The following is a 24,251-nucleotide window of genomic DNA, read 5'->3' as shown; positions in this document are numbered from 1 at the left end:
GTCCAGATTTGGCAATTTTGGGTATTTTCTTTCCCTTTCTCCTCTTGATAGAGATGAAGGAGAATGGGGAAAGAAATATCCTGAGTTGCCTAAATCAGTCTCTCTCTCTTTCTCTCTCTCTCACACACAGATACATTCACAACAGATCCAAAATAACCATCAGTTGTTTTTTAATACTTGAACATTTTTCACTTCCAATTTTGGAGGTGGGTTTATCATCACCATTTGATATTCTCAAGCTCTGATTTTCCCACCTCTCTCAAAATTGTTCCACCTGAACCTAAATTGTTCTTGAATAACCAATCAGTTTGTAGGTGTGAACTCTGGCACTGGTCTGTATGATAGTATTCAGTCACTAGAAAGGCTACTAAATTCCCCATATTCTCCTTTTAAGGAAGGAAATAACCAGCTGGGTCATCCCTTCACTCTTTCTAGTTTCCTGCTAAGAGCATATCTGACATTTTGCTACTTGCAGCTGCTATCATGAAGGTTCCAGGAGCAAAATGATTCCTTTATAATCGTATAACCTATTAGACCAGTCTTAGAGTCTTCAAGCCAGAATTCTTCCCTCTGTATTAGAATGTCTTTTAACAAAAAGTTAATTAAAAAATAAATCAGTAAAGTAATTAGTTAAGTAAATAAATGATTAACGGCTCATTTAAAACAAGCTTCATTTTTTTTCCTAAAAAAAAGAAAAAAAGAAAAAAGAAAAAAACAATCGAGAGTAACCCTTTCCTGTTCAGAGTATGCCTATTACTGCAGCTATTCCATCTTTCCAAAAATTCCCACCTGTCCTTCAAGAGAACGTCCTCCCTTCTCCAGAACTAAGGAAGTCTTTCTGTTCAGAAACCTTGTGCCAGGTTCTTGACTCTGTTGTGAGAAAGAATTCAAGGACAAGTCAGAGTAAAGTATAAGGGAAGAAGCTTAATTGCAATGTGAAACTATACTTTCAAGAAGTGAGAGCAGGTGAGCTCAAGGGAGAGCTTGCCCCCTGTGGTTTGGGTTTCTATCTTTTATTGACAGTTGTTAACAAAGGGTGGCATATTCATGGCTTGAGGTGGGATTTCTGGGAAGCAGGGTTATGTGCTTTTTCTTTTGTATTTGGTCAGAGGTTTCCTGTCATGGCACCATTAGGGAGGAGATTTTATTTTAAAAACATATATTTATTTATTTTTTAAAAAATTAATTTATTTATTTTCAGCATAACAGTATTCATTGTTTTATCACCACACCCAGTGCTCCATGCAATCCATGCCCTCTATAATACCCACCACCTGGTACCCCAAACTACCCCCCCTCCGCCACTTCACACCCCTCAGATTGTTTTTCAGCATCCATAGTCTCTCATGATTCACCTTCCCTTCCAATTTCCCCCAACTCCCATCTCATATTTTATTTATTTATTTGACAGACAGAGATCACAAGTAGGCAGAAAGGCAGGCAGAGAGAGAGGAGGAAGCAGGCTCCCCGCTGAGCAGAGATCCTGATGTGGGACTCAATCCCAGGACCCTAGGATCATGACCTGAGCTGAAGGCTGAGGCTTTAACCCACTGAACCACCCAGGGTGCCCCAGGGAGGAGATTTGAGTGTGTTAATGGAATATAATGAAAGAACAATGTGAACTTTGGCCTGTTATGTCAGCCATCTTGGGCCTGTCTGGTTTGATCCAGTTTCTTATGGTTTTGTTTTGGAGTGCTGCTAGGATAGGCCTCTGACTTCCTCATGGTTGGCCATGACTTCCTCTTTGCTGGCCTCCAGGCATCCTGTTAGGACCTAACTGCCTACTCTTACAATTATTCATGTTATATTTTGTTGAGAATGCTTAATCATGTTAGCATATAGTGGTGACTTCTTTTCCCCATTCGATTATAACCTCCTGGTCTACGGCCATACCACCCTGAACGCGCCTGATCTCATCTAATTATAACCTCCAGGAGGACAAGACAGATTTATTATGCCAACTGTAGTTGTTCAACCAATATGTGTTGATTTTCTATTACAAAGTAATAATAGGGGTGCCTGGCTGGCTCAGTCGGTACAGTCTAGGACTCTTGACCTCGAGGTTAAAAGTTCGAGCCCCTCAATGAGTATAGAGATTACTGAAAAATAAAAAACCCTGGGGCACCTGGGTGGCTCAGTGGATTAAGCCGCTGCCTTCAGCTCAGGTCATGATCTCAGGGTCCTGGGATCAAGCCCCGCATCAGGCTCTCTGCTCAATGGGGAGCCTGCTTCCCCCAACCCCCCTGCCTGACTCTCTGCCTACTTGTGATCTCTCTCTCTGTCAAATAAAGAAATAAAATTTTTTAAAAAATAAAAAAAAAAATTAAATACCTTAAAACAACACAAAACAAAGTAATAACAGATACTATTATTGTGCTAACTTCCATTTACTGAGAAGTAGTGGTTGGGTGTCTCATACATGTCAGCCATTGTGTTAGGTGCTTTATATATCATATCTTTACAATAACTTTGCAAAGTAAGCCTCATTTTTATCATTTGAAATGAATGAAACTGAGGATCTCAGAGTTTAGGGACTTTGTTTAAGAGGCTATGTCCAGTGGTAAAGCCAGGGTTTATATCCAAATCTGGCTGAACTCAATGCCTAAATTTTTTTTCTTGATGCCCATGACCCTTTCTATATGGAGGCTCTCTGAAGAATTACATGTGAGATTCATCTTTGACCCTGAAGGAGATCCTTTACTATAATAGTCTAAGTGTCTAACTATAATCTGGAGCAAAATAAGATAAGCACCTGCAGATATCTGAACTGAACGGTACTCGGAGCAGACTGGATGGGTGGGGTTTTGAACAGAAGAACCAAGAACTTTTCACACTGGGGCGTGAATAAAGGACACAGATAACACAGGGTATAGGTATTTTCATAAACTTCTGTTTACTTCAGTAGCTACACAGGGGGATGGTGGTGTTGGGGGATAGTACTTTGAAGATTTCAGAATAGAGGAGGGGCCTATAAGAAGCTGTAGTTTATAAAGATTACTCAGGCTGTAGGAAGCAAGGTGAAGATTGAGTCGGAGGAGGGAACAAATGGGAAGACTTGTTAGGACACCTTCAATTGTTAAGGTTTGGAGGAAATGCATTGAAGATCTGAAAGAGATTGATGGCAGTGGGAATGGAGAGGATGTATAGATCAAAGAAGGGCAAAAGAGAGGAAGTAGAAGGGGCTTCCCTACTCCTGACCACTGGGGACTGATGAGAGGAAGTCAACGTGGCATATTTTGGGGGAATGGAGGTTCCAACAGCAAATGTGGAGAAGTAAGATAAAGAGGATGATTGCCCATGCTTTTGCCTTTATTGAGTTTGGGGTGCCCACTGTATGGGATGGGAACTATTCACATATGCAGCTGGTGGCTGGAATCTCTAGGATTAGAGACTGGGAGATAAGTTGCAGCTAGACATAAAAATTGAAGTTTAGCTGGACTTAAGAGGTTGGTGTAACATTAGGGGGAAAAAACGATGCCAACGAAGGGAGAAAGCAAATAAACTGACGCCAGAGTGTTGAAGAATACATGGCACTGAGGAGAGCCTTTGTTTGACAGTGTGCAAGCAGATGAGTGATACATGATATTTTACGGCTTGTTACAGAGACAAGAAAGCCCAAAGATAGGACTACCCACCATGGGAGCACAAGCTCTCATTGTATGCTTACTTGCTGGCTTCTGGGGTACTTACAGGACAAAGATGGGCTGAAGTATCATCCAGCAGGAGAAGCTGGGCTGATCTTGTGATGGAGGAAATAGATGCAGACACAGTATGATGTAGGGGATTGGCTCACCCCAGGTTTTGCCACCCTGTAAGTACTTCCCTTACCTACAGTGCCTTCTCCTTTTTAGCCTGGAGTGGCTCTCTCTCTCTCTCTATATATATATATATATGTGTGTGTGTGTGTGTGTGTGTGTATTTTAAGATTTTATTCATTTGAAAGAGAGCATGAGCAGAGGGGAGAGGCAGAGGTGGAGGGAGAAGTAGACTCCCTGCTGAGAAGGGTGCCCAATGTGGGGCTCGATCTCAGTACCTGGAGATCACAACCTGAGCTGGAGGCAGATGCTTAACCAACTGAGCCACCCAGGTGCCCCTGGAACTGCTATCTTTGCTGCCAGAGGTTTTCCTTCCGAAAGTCATTTTTAAGATTAAACATACATTCATTCATTCCTTTATTCAGCACATATTTATTGGCATATTGTGATTGGCATATTGTGATAGAGCTAGGTGTGCAAAATGACATAATTCCTGCCCTCATCTTATTAGGGAATGTGAACAATAAAAAACAAATATATACATACAAACAAGTGAATATATAATTATATTCATGATAAATGCCATAGTAAGAGTGTGGTAGTGCACCATACTTTAAAAAGGTAGAGATGGGTGAAGGGGAGTCAATGAAGGTGACTCTTGGAAGTGATAGTCAGACTAAGACAGAAACTGCATTGGCATTCATCAGGTTATGTGTGGATGGGAAAGTCTTCTAGACAGAGAGAAATCCCAAGGCAGGAGGAGCAGAACATTGGAGGCAAGAAGACCAGAGGGACTGAATAATGCTGGGAGTGCAAATACAAAAGTAGCCTGTGATGAGGTTGGACGATGGATGAGGCCAGATTCTGAGGAACTTTGTGGGACATAAGAACATGAGATTTTAGGGATGCCTCAGTGGCTCAGTCAGTTAAACATCTGCCTTTGGATCAGGTCATGATTCCAGAGTCCTGGGATCGAGTCCCACATAGGACTCCTTGCTCGGCAGGGAGTCTGGTTCCCCCTGTCCCACAGCTCTCCCCGCTTGTGCTCCCTCTCTCTGAAAAACAAATAAATAAAATCTTAAAACAGAAGAAAAATGTAAGATTTTATTCCACTTGCAAAGGAAACTCATGTAATTGACTTTGCATTTTTAAGTTTGGAAAAAATAAATGGTGATTTGCAAGGATGGCTGACAGAGATAAATTAGCATTTCTACTGCAGGGATCCAGGTGATAAAAGATGGTGGCATGGGCTGCTTATGTAGCAGTGAAGATCTGCTAATTTTCTTGATAATTTGGAAAATATTTAATAGAAGATACAGAAGTATGATTGGTAATAGAATTGATTAAGAGTGCTTTGTTCTTCAGCAATGCCTCCTGCACCTTGACTCCACACATGCATCTGAAAGCTTTCCTAGTATTTGAAACGCCACATACATGTCACTCATTGAGATTCACTGAAGTTAAGTCATTCTTTAAAATATACATAGTCATATTTCTTTTAAGACTTTTTTTTAAAATTCACAAAAATTTATGGTGATAATGACATGACAAGAGCCATACTAGATCCTAGGGATGCAAATGTGAATAAAAAAAAAAAAAATCTGTGCTTGACAAGCTGCCAGATCTTGCTTTGTTTATGAATTTTGTCAAGGGCATAGTGAAATTTTTGCTATAAGAGAGCAATGCCATTTATTGCACAGTACAATCAGTCCAATTAAAAGATTGGGAAATTAGCTCTGCTAGTCAAGAGACATACTATTTATAACAGAATTTACACTTTAGAAAGATAGGAACATATATTACCTCTTTTTATTCTCACAAAGATCCTCCAAGTCTGTGGTTAGTTAGTTAGTATCTGGCTGATATTCAGGTTAAATCTGTATTCATATACATAGTTACAAATGGCTACTTCTTCTGCATTTCTATGAAGCAGCCATCTCAATATATTAAGACATGGCCATTCTAAGCCAGGTAGAATATATAAATAATATATGAATTAAATATTTAAATATTAATTAAATAATTAAGTAATGATTTAAATGATTAAATAATTGTATAATATTTATATTATATAATTATTAATAATATTAAATAGTTAAATAAGACAATGAAATGTCCCAACAGCATAAGCACAAAAATAGTATAACTTTCATATTGTATTTTAACTACTTCAATGATAATTTCCCACAGCATAAATAAGAAATCAACTCCAAACACATGAACATTGCGTTTGTATTTCTCTTTGTCTTGATGTGGTACACTTGGGTGCACCATGATATTGAACTATGTTACCAACTTTAAATGCTGTTGCCAGGTTTTTTTATTTGATTGTATCTCCATTTATCCTTGCTCCTTTTTATGTGAAAGAGGCTGGAGATATCATCAATCACTTTCACTGAGACTATCTCTATTTATCTATAGATCAGATGACAGATAACAACTGTTATTTAATGGATCTGACATAGCATAATCTCTCCCTGCTCAATTTCAAATCCCACCAGTCATACCCTTATTGCTTAAACTTCAAGTAGATCATCTGCAGAGAAATTTTTAGTATATTTATGTATCCTTTAGAGATTTTAACCTCCTAAGCAATAGTGACTAGGCCCACATTTCTAGGCTGTGAACATTAATGCCAGTATTTTGTGATTCTGTTCCATGAAGACAACATTTACCCCATTTTTCCCCCCCAGAGGAAGTAGGCATCAGAGAATAACCACCGTGGATCCTAGAATCCAGAAGAATGGCCCACATCATTGGGCAGGTGTAGTGAGCTACATATACGCAGGGAGGAAAATAGCTACTGAGAAAGGGTGCAGTATGCATATCGGCCAAGCAGACAGCAGTCCGGCTGACATGATCTGAAGGGCCCCACAAGTGGTTCCTCTCCCTCTTCCACCTTCAACATAGCCCGCTTGCCTTCAGGCACTGCGTTCCCACAGAAAAGATTGATCATTAAACATAGTGAAGAATTTCTTATCTTGAGCAGGCCACTCTTAAGATGTCAGTGCTCTGAGATGTAGCAGACATTTTTAACCAGTAGCAAAAAATTACTTAGCTCATTTAACCAAAGGTTTCTACCCTGGAATTCCTTGATGAGGTATTGTGACCTTTGGATTGAGACACATGTGGTAGGTACTTGCAGTGAGGGTCAAAACAAGTAACTGTCTTCTCTGTCTGAACTTGGCCTACCATGTTGACTTTATTATCCAGTCACCTTGAGCCCAGTCTACCCTCTCTAACACTGCCTTATGTAGTCACATCTGTCTCCCTTCCACTCTGTTCTCAAAATCCCCTTCCCTGCCCTGCCTCAGGTGATTGCTGACTCAAAATACCAATCAGGGTGAGGGAGTGAGTCACTACTTGGGAACCTTAAGCAACGTGTGAATATTTCATTTGTGCCCCCAAGGAGGATATTGGGATCCCTGACACAATGGAATAAAGAGTTAGGAAGATCTGAGCCATGAGGCCTGCCAGGAGTTGGGACCAAGGATTTAATGCAGCCAGCCCCTCTCTCTGCTCTTGCTGCTTGTCTCTGCTCCTGGCCGTGACTCTTGGCCTCATTCCCCTCTGATGCTGAGGAACATTTTCCATCTAGTTCAGCTTAGTAATTCCAGCTGAAAAGGAATTTTGTTTTCTCCTGGTATCTGTATAGCAAATCTAGGGAAAGACTGGTAATTCCTATTTGGCCTTTATGTCTCTTGGAGAACCAATTATTGGATCCAAAGGAATGGGGGAATAGGACTGGACAGAGCTTGATTATGGATCCACTCTTAGCCAGAGGTCAGGATCCATAACCTGGAGAAAGTGGAGGGGCAAAGACATATGGGCTGCCAAACTGGAGCTGTGTAGTATACTATATTTTGAGACCCATATGAGGAGGAAAAGCTTTGTGAAGCTTTTCCTGACCCTGCAGTAGGAGTGGGCGCCCTTCCCCCATGCCTCTGCCTATCAATAAATCTGAACCATTCACTAATTTGATTTGTGTATTTACCTATATTGACACTCCAAGTTTGCTGAAGTTAATACTCTTGGAATGTTTTCAGATAAATGCTGTATCTCCCATTAGCTCTTCCTCCTAGATTCCAGAGTGTGTTAGTGACTGGTATGAAGGGTGTGGTCAGGCTAAATGACCAGAAAGTCATTTCAACTCCATGCCACATATTATCAGCCCTCTTGGGTGAAGCCAGCCCTATTCAGAGGACATTCTAGGTTTTAGCCTTCTTTTGGCCTTGTTATAGCAAAATGTTTCAAACAATGTTGAGTATTGTGTTTCAATTTAAGACCAACAGGCTTATAAAAATAATCTGTGTTCCAGCAAGTGGGCCTTTACTAACTTTCCTTTTTTATTACTGAAACTTGATTTTGAAGGATTTTATTATTCAATGGTTTTTTGTTTTCTTAAAAAGCATAATGAACACCCACATACCCACCATCCATCTTTAGGGATAAAACATTATAAACTTACAAAGTTAGTTGAGGTCCCTATAGGCCTCTCCCTTATATCAATTGAATTCCCTTACCTGCCCCTCCCAGAGATAACTATCTTGAATTTGGTATTTCTTATTCCTATGTATTTCTTCATAATTTTTCTTCTTTAGTTAAGTTTAGTTACAAAAGAATGAATAAACAAGCTTCTACCCCACAAGGAAATATACCGGTAGTAGTGGCATTTCTCACCCTGTTATTGGCTGTGTTCAAATGTCTTTCCATACTAGGTCATCCTCCCAAGGAATTGACATCAACTCTATCAGTATTATTGAGTAAATGACATGAAGCTACAAAGAGGCAAAGCAGGAATGTGCTCAAGGACAAAACCCAGGTCCCAAGCTTGCTGAGGAATATCTCTAATGTGTGTCTTTCGTGTTCCTTTTCAGACCAGGTGTTTCTCAACATCCTGCTAATAGAATAACATTTAATTTTAATTCTAAGCATGCCAGATATCTGGATGGTCATCCAGATAAGTCAAAACTGTGGAAGTCTTTGAAAGTGATTCGGTTCTGAATTCCTGCTTTCTTTGTGTGTAGTAAGAATTGTTTTTTAGAATTGTCTGGCCTTCCAGGAACAAGCATAATGAAGTGGAAGAAGCTGGGGTACATGGCTGTCCCAGTTAGTAGCTCTGTGACTTTGGGCAGGTCATTTATGTACTTTTAGTCTAGGTACAATGATACCTGTTCTGCCTACTTTTCACAGTTGCTTCTAGGAAAAAAAAAAAAAAGTGAGAATAATTCATGTGGCTCATAAACTGTAAAAGCACCATAAATATAAAGGATAATATCTTTGGTGGACACTGTTCTGTTTCCCATCATGCAGGCAGAAATGATGGACATGTTTATTTTGCCTGAGTAAATATTTTTTAGACTTGAGGCTCAATCACGAGAACTCTAATTATTTCCATTTAATGTAAGATTTTAGTATTTGAGAAATTGTCTTATATTCATTTGCTTTGACATATTCCTAGTCCTGAATCCAGATGTCAAAATCTATCTACTTACTGATTATGTAAAAAAAGAGGTAAATGTGAATTCTCTCTTGTACTGTAGCTTCAGGAGAGGCTCCAAGGCCTGGGAATACAAAACAACATTATTTTGTTGTTGCAACAACAACAAAAAAATAATGACAAAAGCTTCACCTTCTAAAGCAAGGTGCTTGAGTTCCAGCTCTGTTCATGGAACTTTCTGCAACAATGGAGATTTTCAATATCTGTTTTATCCAGTATGGTATACTGGAGTATTGAGCACTAGAAATATGGCTCATGAGATCAAGGGACTGAATTGTATTTTATTACTGTGGTCAGTTTAAAAGTAAATGTATAGAACCACAAGTGGTTGGTGGGTACTGTGTCAGACAGTCTTCACTGTCTGAAGACGATAGACGTTGATCTTGAAGAACAAGTAGTTAAAATGTAGTGCACCTCTGCCCACCTAACATATGAAAGACTGGTTAAAGCAGCTTACTCAGAGGGATCATCTCCCCCAGCTTGCTGAGCAAAGATGGCCAACAGTAGACCAGGTATGGGTCTCTTAGAGGAGAGGATCAAGCATCATTTTAACAGAGATCCACCCAAGACCCACCCAAGGAGAGGATCATGCATCATTCTAACAGAGACCCACCCAAGGAGAAGGAGACCCTCTCCTCAGGTGAGAGGAAGACACCAGACAACAGGGGCTACCGAAAAAGTAAAGTCTTAAGTGATCAGCAGGAATAGGCATCACCATGCCAGGCAGGCAGTTCACATCTTTAGTATAAATCCCTGTGGAACCCTCGGGAAGACCTAACTCAGAAAAGACTGTTTTAGAAATCTGAAATACTCAGACAATATCAGAGCTAGGTTTTAAATGTTTTGGTAAAGGAAGACCTCTTCTTTCCTATGTTGCTCTTCCCTCTCTTGACCCCAGGCTCCAGGCTCAACCCTGGAGGACCAGTGGCTTCCTAGTGAGTGGAAGAAGAAGAATCAAGAGAGAGAAATGGTGCAAAGCCAACCACATTCTTTTCCATCACAAATTTCTCAGCCTGAGGAAGATTCAAGCTGAGGGAAGGAAGACGTTTTCAAAAAGAATTTGAGATTGTATTGGATTGGACTGGAATTTTTCATATGTGAAAGCAATCAGAAAAGTCATGTCATCTGCCTAGGGTTTCATCTAGAACCTGAGAAAAATCATTTGACAACATGAGTTTAAATGAGAATTGGTTAGAAACCCTAAATTTCTCTCTTGTACCTGCTGAGTCTAGTTCATTCAATAAACTGATTATAATACTAAGGATAATTGTACATTATTAATGATACATTAATAGTAATGGTGATGAATGGCTAACATTTGTCAGCCTGCTAGGTACTCTTCTGAGCACTTTATCTGTTTTAACCCCTCAGCTGGAGATACATATGGAACTGATTCCTCACTATCTGAGATAGTTCAGAAAACTGAACCATTAGATTTTTGGAGTCTCACTGGAAGATATAAATTACACCTACTGGACAATCATTATCATCTTATAGTAAGCACATTTATCAAGCACTTCACATGCATTATTTTATTTAATACTTTAACAGTGCTATGAAATAATAGCACTGTTCATTTTATGGATGAGTAAGTTGAGGTTTAGAGGAATGAAGTCAGTTTACATAATGGTGAGTATAGGCTAGGAATCTAGGGCTGTTGGGCCTCAGTGTCTTATTAAAGGATATGGCTTTTTGTCCATATTCTACATGGGAAGAAAGGACCAGTGCTCACCTTTTTTCTCTTCTTGAAAACAAGTGCATTAGTTATAGAGAACAAGAAAATGTCTTGCTCAAGCAAACTTTTAACTTTAAATTGGTAAATCTGAACCTTGCAAAAACACCTTGGGTACTAGTTAATAATTAAATTAGTTTCTTCTCTTGTCCCAGACTCTTAACATTAGTATGGAGAAAAGTGTATACAGAAAATGGCTCAAATTGACAGTTGATCTGTATTACTGTAAATACAGGAAAAACAAAAACAAAGGGCAACTCTTCATTTCTGACTGCCTTGAGTACTCCTGATCCTTCCAAATCTTCTTCCTCTCCCCTTGATTTCATTGTTGTTCTTAAAATGAATTCCAAAACCCAAGAGAGGGATAAGACTCTTACCAAGAAGAAAAGGAAGAAGCTAGGCTGTTATGGTTCAGTGTATTTTGAACTCTTGAAATTTGGGGCCTATTTATACTTCAAGACAAACAGAGATCATGTTAACAATAGCAGATGTTGTAAGGGAGGAATAGAGTTTTTTATAGGCAGATCTATGTGGGGTCAGAAGCAATAGGTTCTTCCTGTGGAGGAAGTCGGATGGGCAGCTGCAGTTTGGCTAGAAAAGCCTAGTTATTGTATTACAGTCCAGGCTGAAAGCACAGTGCAGTGCCCATCTCTGTTGGTTGGATGCTTGTGCAAATTTGCTACTCCTCACACAATTTTCTGCTTGTCCCAGGCATTACTTCCAAAACTGAGTAGGTGGCTCAAATGCAAGGAAAACATCTAAGCATTTTGAAGGAACTAGGAGATGCCTCGTATTTGCAAATATGATTGGAAGCATTTATCTTTCCTTCCCCACCACATCTTCTAAATATTAGCATTTAATAAAATACACATTTCTTTCATTTATTTTGAACTCCCTCCAAAGCCAGCAAATACCAGAACCTCAAATGTTATGATAGGATAGGTTCTTTATTGGTTTGTTTTCTTTTCATTCTTTCTGTTTTTACTGTGTGATTCTTTTTCATTATAAATCCTTATGTTTCCAACTCAAGGAGCCTGACTAATCAGAAGGGCTTCCAGCAGAGGTAGACAAATATTCTCAGTGCTGTCCTGAGACCCTACAGATGCAGATAGCTTTGCTATTCACAGGAAATGAAGAAGTCAGGTCCATCAGAGACAGGGGATTTCCTCTTCAGATAAAGTATGTTAGCTGTTGCATATTACTGATATAAAACTCAGGAGTAGAGACAAGATGCTCTCAGATGGTGGGGGAAATGGCCCCTTCTTATCCAGGATGCCTCTGAAAACAAAGCCTGAGACATAGGTTATTTATTTGGGAGGTAATTCCAGGAAACAAATGTGGGGGACAGGAGTAGTGAAATGAAGAAGGGAATGCAACTCAAGATAGGGCTTATGGGAGATATTTGATCTTGTGAGGCCTTCTGAGAACTTATGAAATGTATCTCAATACTAACCATGGGCAAAGACAGAACACACAAGACACAGGTTCATGTCTCTGATTGGTCAAAAGTAGCTCCAACTCAAACTTGTTCTGTTTGCACACGTATGATTGCAAAATGGTGCATCATGAAGTAGCATCAGAGAAATCTGGAGTCAGAAGGCAAGTAGATCTCTCTTTGGATTTCTTGTACTTAGAACTGAGAGCTGTGTCAGTAGCTGGAGAAAAACTTAATACCATGGAGATTTGAAGTGGTATACAGAGTTATCCAACATAAGCCTCCTCAAAAAATGGTAATTTGTTCAGAGCTAACTCAGAAAGATATGAATTGAGGCCCCATCTGGATTATTTCCCAGCTATGTATCTGGGGCAAGTCATTTGCTCCCAGCTCCAGTTTTTTCATTTATTAATTAATGGCATTTATATGGTTGTTGAGATGAGTAAATAAGTCACATAAGTTTCATGCCTAGTACATTGTATATACTCAATAAATTCTACCATTGATATTTAACAGTATTAATATTAAACATATATTTGATGAGTTTGGTCTACAGCTCAAATCAATGGTGGCAAAGTTCTATTTAGAGAAGTGAAAGGAAATTTTCTTTTTAAGATTTTGTATATTTATTTGAGAGAGAGAATGTGAGATGGAGAGAGATCACGAGCAGGGGGGAAGGGTTGAGAGAGAAGCAGGCTTCCCGTTGAGCAGGGAGCCCCATTCTGTACTCGATCCCAGCACCCCTGGGGATCATGACCTAAGCCAAAGGCAGATGCTTAACTTAACTAACTGAGCCATCCAGGTGCCCCACAGAGAAGTGAAAAGGAAGTTTTGAAGAGATGTAGGATTCATACCTTTCAATGGATCGCTATGATTCCTATACACATGAAGTACATTATAGACTGCTATTCTTTAAGATGACTCTCAAGCATGAAGATCCAGCTACTCCAAATCATTAAAAAAAGGAGTACAATATAAAAAAAATATTTTGTTATTAGGTATGTTTAATTATATTTAAATTTATGGGAATAAAATTTAAATAGGCCTGTCACTGACCCCAAAAGAGACTTATGTGCTGCAGGAATATTTGCTACCTTTGTCCTCCATGAAATAAGGGTGTTGAACTAGACCATTCTTAAAATTAATTTCAATTCTTAAATTCTGATTCCAGAATAACTTATTTTATCATTCCTGAATATTGATTAGTCAGAATATCTTGTTCTACAGTCATGCCCCTCTCCCAAAGTGACTTACCTATATATGGCATGGATGAAAAAAGACCTTCTGGTAAACATAGTCATTAAATGTAATTATACTGAGTGCTCCAAATTCAAGATGCATTGATATCCCTGTGTTGTCATTTACAATATAGAATGTGTTTTCACACAATGATTATGTTAGGGGGAAAAAAAAAGATTTCTGGGTCAAAACAAAAGCCTCTTTTAATCATGATGTTCTGCAAGCTCAGTATTTTACTAATAGTTTTACTGGATTTTGAATACTGTGTTATAAGGATTCTTTTCCCCACAGGAAGAGTTCTGCCAATTGATACAAAGGTCACTGTGGTTTCTGCTCCAATGGTCTTAGGAAGCCTCTTTCCCAGGGAGTAGGACCTTTTTCCAGGTACCCTAACTTACTCCAAAGTGCGACATTTTTGAGAGGGAAAGAGGGAACTACTAATAATTTTTCTGAGATGACAAGTATAAATCATCATTGTCGAAAGAACACAAGGATATATGGTTGTCCTAGTCATATGCCCCTCAAAGTGCATGGCCTGTTTGTAGACACAGTAATATGGAAGCTGTCATTTATATTCATTTTTCATTGTAGTTATTCATCAATGTTTCCTGGGGATCTACTGCATAGATCTACTATATCTGGGGATATCTACTACATCTGGGGTATCTACTATATCTGGGGATAGTGTGATAAACAACATGGTTACCTGACTTTGCAGAACTTGGAGGCTAGTATGAGATGGAGACATTAAAAAATTGCAGTAATGTATGAGTGTGAAAACCAAGGAAGTCTAGGGTGTCAAGGGAGTACCTAGTAGGGGGTCTTCAGCTAATAATTTAAGGCAGGGCTTAGCAAATTTTTCTGTTAAGGGTCTAGAAAATATGGTAGGTTTTCACTATTTTAGGCCTTAAGGGTCATATATTGCTCTCTCCTCCTCCTCCTTATCTTCCTTTTCCTCCTCTTTTTCTCATTTTAAAATCCTTTAGAAGTTTTAAAACCATTCTTAGCTTGAGGCCTGTAACCAAACAAGCCATAAGCTAATTTCGCCCATGGGCCATAGTTTGTTAGTGCCTTATCTAGGAGATAAAGGAAAGCTTTTTGGAGCAAGTGGCAAGCAAGCTGAGGTTTGGAATATGAATGAATGAGCCAGCCAGGTAAAGAATTGTAGGAAGAAGTGGAGGAATCACATGTGTAAAGTGCAGAGACCAGAGACTGTACCGTATCTTTAAAGAATCAAAAGAAGACCAGCCTGGCTGAGATGTGAGAGATGACACTGAGATGTGAGAGATCTGTTCCTAGAATGTTTTATAATCCATGTTAAGGATTTTAGGCTAGATCCTAATGGTCTAGACAGGTTCACAAAGGATTTTACATGAAGGGGTATCATGATCGGATCTGCATGGGGGCAAGAGGGGTAGCAAGGAGTCCAGTATGGTGGCAGAAGTCCAGAGGAGAGATAATGAGGCAGCAAAGACTGGAATGATGATATGACAAATATATGGGTTCAGTGCAGTTTGTGTGGTGAAATTGGCTGGATCTGTTTGTTTGATTGAATGTAGGGGATGAGGAAGAGAAATGAGGCAAGGATGACTTCCCGGGTCTTCCTTAAACTAGTTTTCTTCCTTAAACAAGTTGGTGGCTATGACAACATTGACTGAAAATGAACCCTAGAAGCGGAACAGTTTTGGAAAATAACATTGTAGTTTTAGGCATGCTAAATATGAGGTATATGCTAGATATCCAAGAGGTGATACCCAATAAGGAGTTAGATGTACAGCTCTATTGTTCACAGGAGAGGTCAGAGATTTGAAGATCATCAAGATCATCTTATAGATGGGAACTAAGACCACAGGACTGAATGAAATTGCATATTTAGAATAAGAAAGGCCTCTCAAAGTTGAAGGAATGGTTAGACAAGGAAGATCTCACAAAGTATACAAGAAAGAATACACAGATATGTAAGAGGAAAATTGGAATATTGTAGAGAACTAAATTCAAGGAATGAAAGCATTTCACAATGGATGGCATGGTTCTAGTATTAAACGCTGCAGTTAGGGAAAACACAATCAGGCTGGAGAAGAAATTACTGGACCTAGTAACATAGACTTCATTGTTGATCTTCATACAAGCAGTTTCAGAGAAATGGCGGGGTTGGAAGTCAGACAGCCTTGGGTCGAGGAGTGAGTGAGAGTACATGGACATGGTGAAAGTAAAACCTATTATCGAAAAGCGTAACAAGTTAAAAGGTTGGAGGAAAAAAAAGAAACAAGATGGTTAGCTAGACCTGGATGTGAGAATGGGGACAGGATTTGCTAAAATAGGGGAGGTCTTGAACATGTTTTAATGTGCATGAGAAAAAGTTAATAGAAATAAAGTAAGGCTAGAGGAGCAAGCTTATTTGAGAAACCAGGAGGATGTAGGATTCAGAGCACAGGTGGAAGAATACAAGATTGCCAGTGGGGCCAACCAGCTTGTGCTCTGGCCGCTAAAACATTCTTCCTGGCATAGGGCTGAATCATACTGGAGTTCTTTGTTCATATTTTCAAATTGTACCCCTTGGGCTAGAGGTAGCCTTATACAGAAATAGGAGCATCACAAAAGAGGCAATAGAAAGCAGAAAGGATGCATGAAGATGCTTGTCAATTGTTTTTCAGACAGAATTGACAGTTCAATATTCTTCCTTATTGTGAATCCCAATCTTTTTAACTGAGAGACTGCCCCCACTTTCAGTGTCAAAAACTTAGAAGACGGTCATAATAGTAATCATTTATTAATTATCTATTGATACTGGAAAAATACATGTTGACATAAAGGTACTATATATTCAGCAAATCTTTTAATCACCATACAGCTATGTAAATTTTTTAAGAAGTTGGTAATCTATGTGTCAAATATCACTTTTCCAGTCTATACAGTGCTTGGTTAGCATATGAATCCTCAGATTCTCTGCAATAATTTTGATAATAATAATTTAACTTACAGTAACTTAGCTATAGCTCAGAACCACAAGCCAAGGTCCTGGGCTCAACTATTGCTTTTAGTAAAGGTAATCTCACATGTAAAAGATAATAGTACTTCCTTGACTTTCAAAGAATGAAAGTGAAATTCATTTTTATTTCAGAAGAGAATCAGTTTCATATTTTCCTAGGCATTTCATGTAAGAGTTTGGCCGAGGATAGGACTATAGAGAAAAGGCATGAATGGACAGAGTTTAACATGGGACAGAGTTTAGGGACCGAAGAGGAGTGTCATGATTGAATAGCTGGAAGGTGGTTTCTGGTGTTTAAATGAGCTTTCTTCCACCTATTCCACTTGCTCCTCTTCTTCTACATGTTCCTCCTCTTCTTCCTTCTTCTTTCTCTTTTACCAGCAATGCTACATATTTACTATCAATATAGGTCAATCCTGGAGTGAGATGGGAATTATAGATGGTTAATGAAGTTGTCCTTCATAGGGATGAGAAAGGACAAATCAATTGCAGATAGAGAGGAAGGTCCTTCTTGGGGCTGCGGTGCCTCTAATGTAAGGGAAAAGTGTTTTTTCCAGTTGCTCATGTGCACATAGGAACATTTATACATTAGGCATAAATAATTGTGAATGACCTTTCTTCAATGTATAAGAAAATAAAACAAGAATCTATGATCCATAGATGGAGAACTCAGGATGGGATAACAGACACAACAGACACAAATATAAGTGAGTTGTTTCAATTGTTGAAGAAATATCAAGAAAGGGGTATGTAGAGGATGAAAAATTCTGTCCACTTAGTTTCATTGGCTAGGGTCCAGCAAATTAAACCAACATAAAACCGATTAATGAGAGAAAGACAAACAGAAGTCTACTATACATGGAGAACTTGGTGACGAGTAACTCAAAAGAGTGGTTAGAACTTGAGCTTATATAGCATGTTAGCAAAGTAAACGAATTGTGTGGAAAAGTAGCAAGACAAATAAAGGGACTTTGAGCCTCTAGGGGTTGTAAATTGTGGGAAGGTAAATACGTAGAGAATTTAATAGTAGACAAGGGTTACATAGCAAAATTTATTATGTAGATTCCTCTGGTATCATCTCTGGGCTGATAGGGGCCTAGAGTCTTGGATGAACTTCAGTCCTTCCTAGGAAGGAGAGGAGAGGATTCATCTTTAAAGATTTATCTCTTATCTTTAGGCAAAGAGGGGGTATGCAGAGAGCTTTTCTTGTTTCTGCTACTTCTTAATTGCCTTCAGCTCAGTATAAACCAACATGTCAAAGTGGCATTTTGGGGGGAGGCATATCCTGCTACCTTTCAAGGCTGCTGGTAACCAGACTTAGATCCCCCCCCATCCTTAATTCACTTCTGTGGTTCTAATGAGGGAAAATTGCAGTTGATTCCTATAAGTTTGACCCTGGGGCATTTAACATTTTTAAGCACCATCTGTATCTCCTAAGAGACTTCATTTTGATCTAAATTAGTATTAAGTTAATTAAGTTGAATTTTTATTCTTAGAGATTGGTAATCTATGTATGATGCATCCCTGTATGTAGGGCATGGAGGATAATTTCAGCTCAAAAGTATCTGTGATTTATGTGTTCTCTGCCCGTTACAGAACACATGTAATTTTCTAGCATTACTAGTGACTGAATTTGGGGCCAACTCAGGCAAAACTGTGAGGTAGGCAAAGATTTTCTTTGGCATTTGACTTCTTACTTCCTCTTTCTACTTTAGGCATCTATCCTGGCCTCATTTCTAGTTGTTACTTCGGTATTTGCACTTTAATAGTAAGTTGCTGGGGAAGGGAAAGCCTTCAAGGCCCTACTAGATAATTCTTTCCCCATAGGATTTTAGTTGGAAATGGCATCCTGCAGGAGAGGCATTCTCTGGAGAAGGGTAGCCAGGAGTTTGTGCTGTGGGCAGTGTGGGCCTGTCGCATGGGGTCCTGAGCATTTGCTCTGAGATGGGTCTTTTCTTGTGTCTTCAAACTATTCTTGAGGTCCCTTGATCGTGCATCCCCCTGTGGCTACTGCTGTGTTTTTCCTCATCTCTTCATAGTTGATGTCTTCAGAGAGAAGTCTGCCCTCATTGACTTCTTATTTCTCACTCCTTCTCTGCCTGCTCATTGTTGCTTCTTCCCCCATTACTTCATGGAAATTGCACCAAGCAACATCAGCAATTATAAATTGACTGGATGTTTTCTTCTGATATATGATCTCTGCTGAATTTAACTCTGAGTCTTCTTCCTGATTCTTAAAATCCTATCCTCCTTTGGTTTCTTGGCAGGGCGATGTGCACCCCTGGTTCTGCAACCTCTCAGTTCTAGAGGAACTAGTGGACCCGGGGTTGGGGGTGGGGATGGGGAAACATAATATCTAGCAGCGTTCCCTGTTTCTTGATATGGACAATTGAATTTTCTCAAATCTTATATCAAGTACTATGCAAACAAATATTCAAGCTCCCTTTTGACTTGATTGCTTGTCTGGACCCTGGCAAAATAGAAAATTTGGAGTCACCACTGCCCAGGCATTGCCTCCTCTGCATATTCTCCATCTCTTCAGTCTTCTTCAACCCATACTTCCAATGTTAGCGATCACTAATGTTTCATCAATAACGACCTTCCTTTCCTCTTTCTTCCATCCTGACCTGACCAATGCCTTGGCTTTTGACTGCAGGGTCCCAAATTTCTACTTCTATTCTAGGCTCACCTCCCTTCCAGATCTGAATCTCCAACAACCTATCACATTATCTCCATTCGACCTACTTTAGAATGCCTTATCTTCTGCCCTCCACCCCATATCCAGTCTCCCCAATTAGTAGTCATTCTTGGCCAACTCGCCTTCTGAATGGCTTTCTGCAGACAGTCCCAAAGAGTTGCTAAATCTATTTCCTTAATAGATGTTCATTTCATTCTCTTCCATTTTCTCACTACTGCCTTGGTGTGAGCCTTTATCTGAGCAAGCAGTAAGAACTGTTCTCCCTTTTATTACTTTAAACCTCTATAATTCTAGCGTTTGCACAAGGAGGAAGTGCTTTTTCTAAAAGACAAATCTGATCTGTAAACATTGGTATAAACCTGCGGACCGGGCTCCCTTTATTTTGCAGAATAAACTCTTGGTTCATTAACATAACATCTGATGCACTTTGTGACTTAACCACCTTCACAAGACTCTGGCTTCCTCTTCAGGTACCACATCCTTTCACAGTACAACCTTTGGACAGTATGTTCTTTTGGATCATTCTTAGTTTCATGACTGTGTCTTATCTACCGATCTAGAAAATAGACTCTATGCTAAAAGGAATTGTGGAGTGAACTCCCTTTCTATAGGTGTGGATTGACTGAAGTGCATGTCAGGGAAGGATAAGGAAGGGCAGAGCATGTATCATTTCTCATCTGTTTACTATTGCCTCTCATCAACAGCCTGACTAGCCTCACTCTGGGGTACAAATAACTTCAGCAATGTCCCAGGCATTCTCCAAACCAGGACCATCAGAACAGAGATGTGAATAGCCTCCATTCCTCAGAAACAACAGTGCATCTTAATCTAGACCCTTCTCTTTATGTTTATTGCTGGATAAACTTTCCAGGATTTAAAACAAAGCTGGACCTTTTGGGGTAGTTCAAGGATGTGCTGATGCTGTCATTTGACTGATAGCTGAAGAGGAAAAGGTTATGAAATTCCCTATACTTCATCAACCAGACCTGTTACCACATGTCAGATAGTAGTTCACTATCCTCCCCAGGAGAGAGGACACAGTAGACTTTGGTTTCCTTCTGACTTGATAAAATAAGTATGTGGCTTTGCTGGTTATTGTGTGTTGTATGCTACATTGGTTTGAAAGATAAAAAATAATAATAATATTAAAACTATCTTCCTTCTTTCTTCTGGCTTGGATTTATATTGAATAACCTAGATTTTTGTTTGTTTGTTCTTATCTTCATTTTAATTTTTGAGACTTCTCGGGGAACATTCTCCATTAATCAGAGCCCTTAAATAATCAGAATCTTAATTGTCGGGATTAAAAAAAAACATTGTGATAGGTGTAGTAAAAACATTATCACACACACAAAAAATGCTTCTTGACTCTGTCCTCATTGTCTCTTCTAATTCAGGCAAATTACTTGGAATGCCCACCTCTGTGATGTTAGACAATGAAAATGGGTCAAAATGGTTATTCAGAAGCGACACTGTGATTCCTATTCCACTAAATATGCTGCAGGCTCAATGGCTCAATGTCCTTATTACTAAGATTGCAAGGAGAGAAATATACATTTTTAGAAAAACTTCCAACAATATTTTCATAAGCCCTCCATCTGTGTTTATGTAACACTTTATACAAATGTTTATGTAACACTATATACCTACTTTTACTGCAGCACTACATTATATGCCATTATAGTACTTTGTCTATTTGTCTGTCTCCCCTTGAATTTTAGTGCTTTGAAGTTAGGGAGCCATTTCTCTTTGTGTCCTCATTAGCTAGCACAAATTCCATGAGAATCATAGTAAATATTTAATTGATACCTATTTACGCAAAGGCAGATCCTAGGAAAAAACAAACAAACAAAAAAAAACTTTTGATAAGTCTGAGTCCCAGAGAAAATTTGCTACATTTGAATTCTCTATTCTTTTTTGGGGTTGTAGAAGATAAACTATATAGCCATTACTTGCTAATTACATTATCTGAGATATGGAAATCTGACACAAGTTTTGAATCTCATCAAGAAAAGATGGTGGGGGGGGGGCACCTGGGTGGCTCAGTGGGTTAGAGCCTCTGCCTTCGGCTCAGGTCATGATCCCAGAGTCCTGGGATTGAGCCCCATATCGGGCTCTCTGCTCTGCAGGGAGCCTGCTTCATCTTCTCTCTCTGCCTGCCTCTCTGCCTACTTGTGATTTCTGTCCGTCAAAAAAAAAAAAAAGATGGAAATTTGTTTTCTTTCTTATTATGTAAATATACATATAATATTCTCAATTTTGTCTCTGTCTGCAACATCTAAAGTACTTACAGGAAAGGTTATCTGACCTCTGTTCTCTAAAATACTTTATAAGTTTAAAAAACAATTAGTCTCTAAGAGTTTCCCTCATGTAACCTCCTAACACTAGCATGGACATTGGAATCTTGAATTCTGCTTCTCATCTACATTTCTGTCTGACCCTTCTTTTGTATCCTATTTGACTTAGCAGAGGGCTGAATGCATAATGGGTACTTAGTAAAAAGTGGTTAATTGATTTATTTCTCTAGTTGCTCAGTTTTAGGAAAACAATTTGCCTTATCCTATTAGAATTTAAATTAATGGAATCCTAAAAATGAAATGTAAACACAGATATTTATAATGAGGATTAGTTTAAATGACCGGGCTGAACTATGAGGGATATGCTCAGAAATAAACGCTGGGATCTTCAGAGAGACTTAACTTTCTGGCAAACACAAGAAGTTGGTGAAACCTGTGAAGGGCTACACGTGATAACTCAGACAGCCCAAGAGATTCCTCTGAATTAAGACATCAGGCCAAATGGGCGGGTTTTTGCTTAATTCTAATTTAATCATTTCAAATGCAACATTACCAGTGATATCAACCACACAAATATGTTTAAAGATCTCAAAATCAGGTAACTACATAGCAAAAGAATTGCATCGGGTAAAATAAAACCCAGAGTAAATGCCTTGGTTCGTTCAGGTTAGCATTTAAGTGAAACTTCTCTTTTTTCCCTTTTGGTTCCAGGGAAGTCCTTGCTAATTTTCACTCGTTAAAAGAGGGTATTTTCCACTGCCTGGATAAGGCGGATTGTATTGTAAATCCTGCCTAAATTTAGTTTGAATAAACCAGTCAAGAATTTAACCTCTGTTTGACAAACTAATTGGCTGGGGGTTTAAAACCATCAGTTATGTAATAAAACTGTATGCAATCAATTAGGGTGAACTGATTATGTTCAGGCGGCTTCATTTCTGAAGAATCTTGTTAGCGAGAGAGCTCTCTGAGTTCCTTGCCTAACCCTTAGGAAGCAAGTCAGCCTTCTGTATAAGCATGAGGTTTTCAATTCCCCGCCAATTTCACAGGGCTTTCAGGTAATGGGCTGCATTTTACCGAAGGGAGCAATGTTAAGTGCATTCGAAAGACTGGTTCTGGCATATTATCGTTTCCTTAGTGAATCACAAATGCGCTATTAATGTCTGGCTCCCTCTCTGGATGCCCCAGTAGAGGGGCTGGGTGCAGGAAATTAGGAGTCTGAGGTAGGGGCAAATGCAGTCCCTCATGGGCTGGTTGTCCTCTGACACCAGAAAGTTACAGATCTGATTCAGAGCCAGCAATCCAGAGGAGTTAGAAAATAAGAACCCTGGTGTGATCCTTTATAATGAGCTGGACACTGGGAATCTGGACAAGAGAAAGAATGTTCAGGGAAAGAAGTGGAGGGAAAGGAGATAGAGTCTGGTGACTCTTTTCAGTGGAAGGGAGAATTAAGTTTTAGCTGTTGATGACATTAAAATGTTCTCTCCAGGGGCACCTGGGTGGTTCAAGTTGTTTGTGTATCCACCTCTTAGTTTTGGCTCAGGTAGTACTCTTAGCATCGTGGGATCCAGCCCCACATCGGGCTCTGCGCTCAGCACAGAGTCTGCTTGTTCCCTCTCCCATCCGCTTTCTCTAAAATAAATTAATAAATAAAATCTTTTTTTAAAAATGTGATCTCCATTTATCAAGAGTTTTTTTTTTTTAAGATTTTATTTATTTATTTGTCAGAGAGAGAGAGAGAGTGAGCATAGGCAGACAGAGTGGCAGAGGGAGAAACAGGCTCCCTGCGGAGCAAGGAGCCCAATGCGGGACTCGATCCCAGGACGCTGGGATCATGACCCGAGCCGAAGGCAGCCGCTTAACCAACTGAGCCACCCAGGCGTCCCTATCAAAAGAATTTTGATATTTTAAACTACCCTTCATAATTTTCATTCTGTTTGCATTCTAGAACTGCTTTTTCCAGAATCTTGCAATTGAAGGTTTTTTTTGTTGTTGTTTGTTTTTTTTTAATGGACACTTGACGGTTTTTGTTTGGTTATCACAATTTGTGTTATATTTTAGTTTCTAAATATGCACTAATTTCTCAGAATACTATGTAATTTCATTGTTTGAATGAAGGCACAGCTTCCTATGAGTAAGTATCTAATGCTTATCAAACCAAGACCAAGTTCTCTTAAAACACCTTCAGCTAATATTTCCTATGTAGATCTTTAGGTTGATTACTCATGCAGTTAGTTATAATTATGTGTGTGTGTGTGTGTGTGTGTATTCTACACTACTCCTCAGATAATAGCTCTTATATATATATAATATATATTACATATATTATATATATTATATATTCCAATATATTATATATATATAATATATATATTCTGTCCTCATGAGGTGTATATATACACCTCATGAGGACAGAAGCCAAGTCTGTCCTATCTATGACTACTCCTCAGATAATAGCTCTTACCAAATATTTGTTGCACTAATAATGTGGTTCTGGTCCTTACAGCAGCTTCAACAGTACAGAGGCCATCTTTATAGTTATGATAAACACAAAAAGAATAAAATAAGTAGTTCAGGAGAATTAAAGCTCTCCTGACAAATTACATAGT

At 39.1% G+C, this 24,251-nt stretch overlaps 1 protein-coding gene across 6 annotated transcripts in view; it reads left to right on the top strand.

Annotated features, from left to right (window-relative positions):
* The window catches only part of PKHD1 (PKHD1 ciliary IPT domain containing fibrocystin/polyductin), a 456,881-nt gene that overhangs the window by 349,817 nt on the left and 82,813 nt on the right, over window positions 1–24,251 (top strand). Inside the window, exon 62 of one of the 6 annotated variants that reach the window (XR_004285058.1) lies at window positions 3,604–3,811. The exons of 4 other annotated variants lie outside the window; for them this stretch is intronic. Coding sequence is in view for 1 of the 2 variants with exons in the window: in XM_032340238.1 (XP_032196129.1) it covers window positions 3,604–3,746 (143 nt within the window). In the remaining variant the exon portion in view is untranslated. Of the gene's footprint in view, window positions 1–3,603; window positions 3,872–24,251 lie in introns of those variants that run through there. One more of the 6 variants, XM_032340238.1, reaches the window with a different exon arrangement.

This window comes from Mustela erminea, chromosome 4 (assembly GCF_009829155.1).
Source record: "Mustela erminea isolate mMusErm1 chromosome 4, mMusErm1.Pri, whole genome shotgun sequence".
NCBI lineage: Eukaryota > Metazoa > Chordata > Mammalia > Carnivora > Mustelidae > Mustela > Mustela erminea.
Note: the sequence above shows the minus strand (reverse complement) of the source record. Positions and strands in the feature narration are given on the sequence as shown.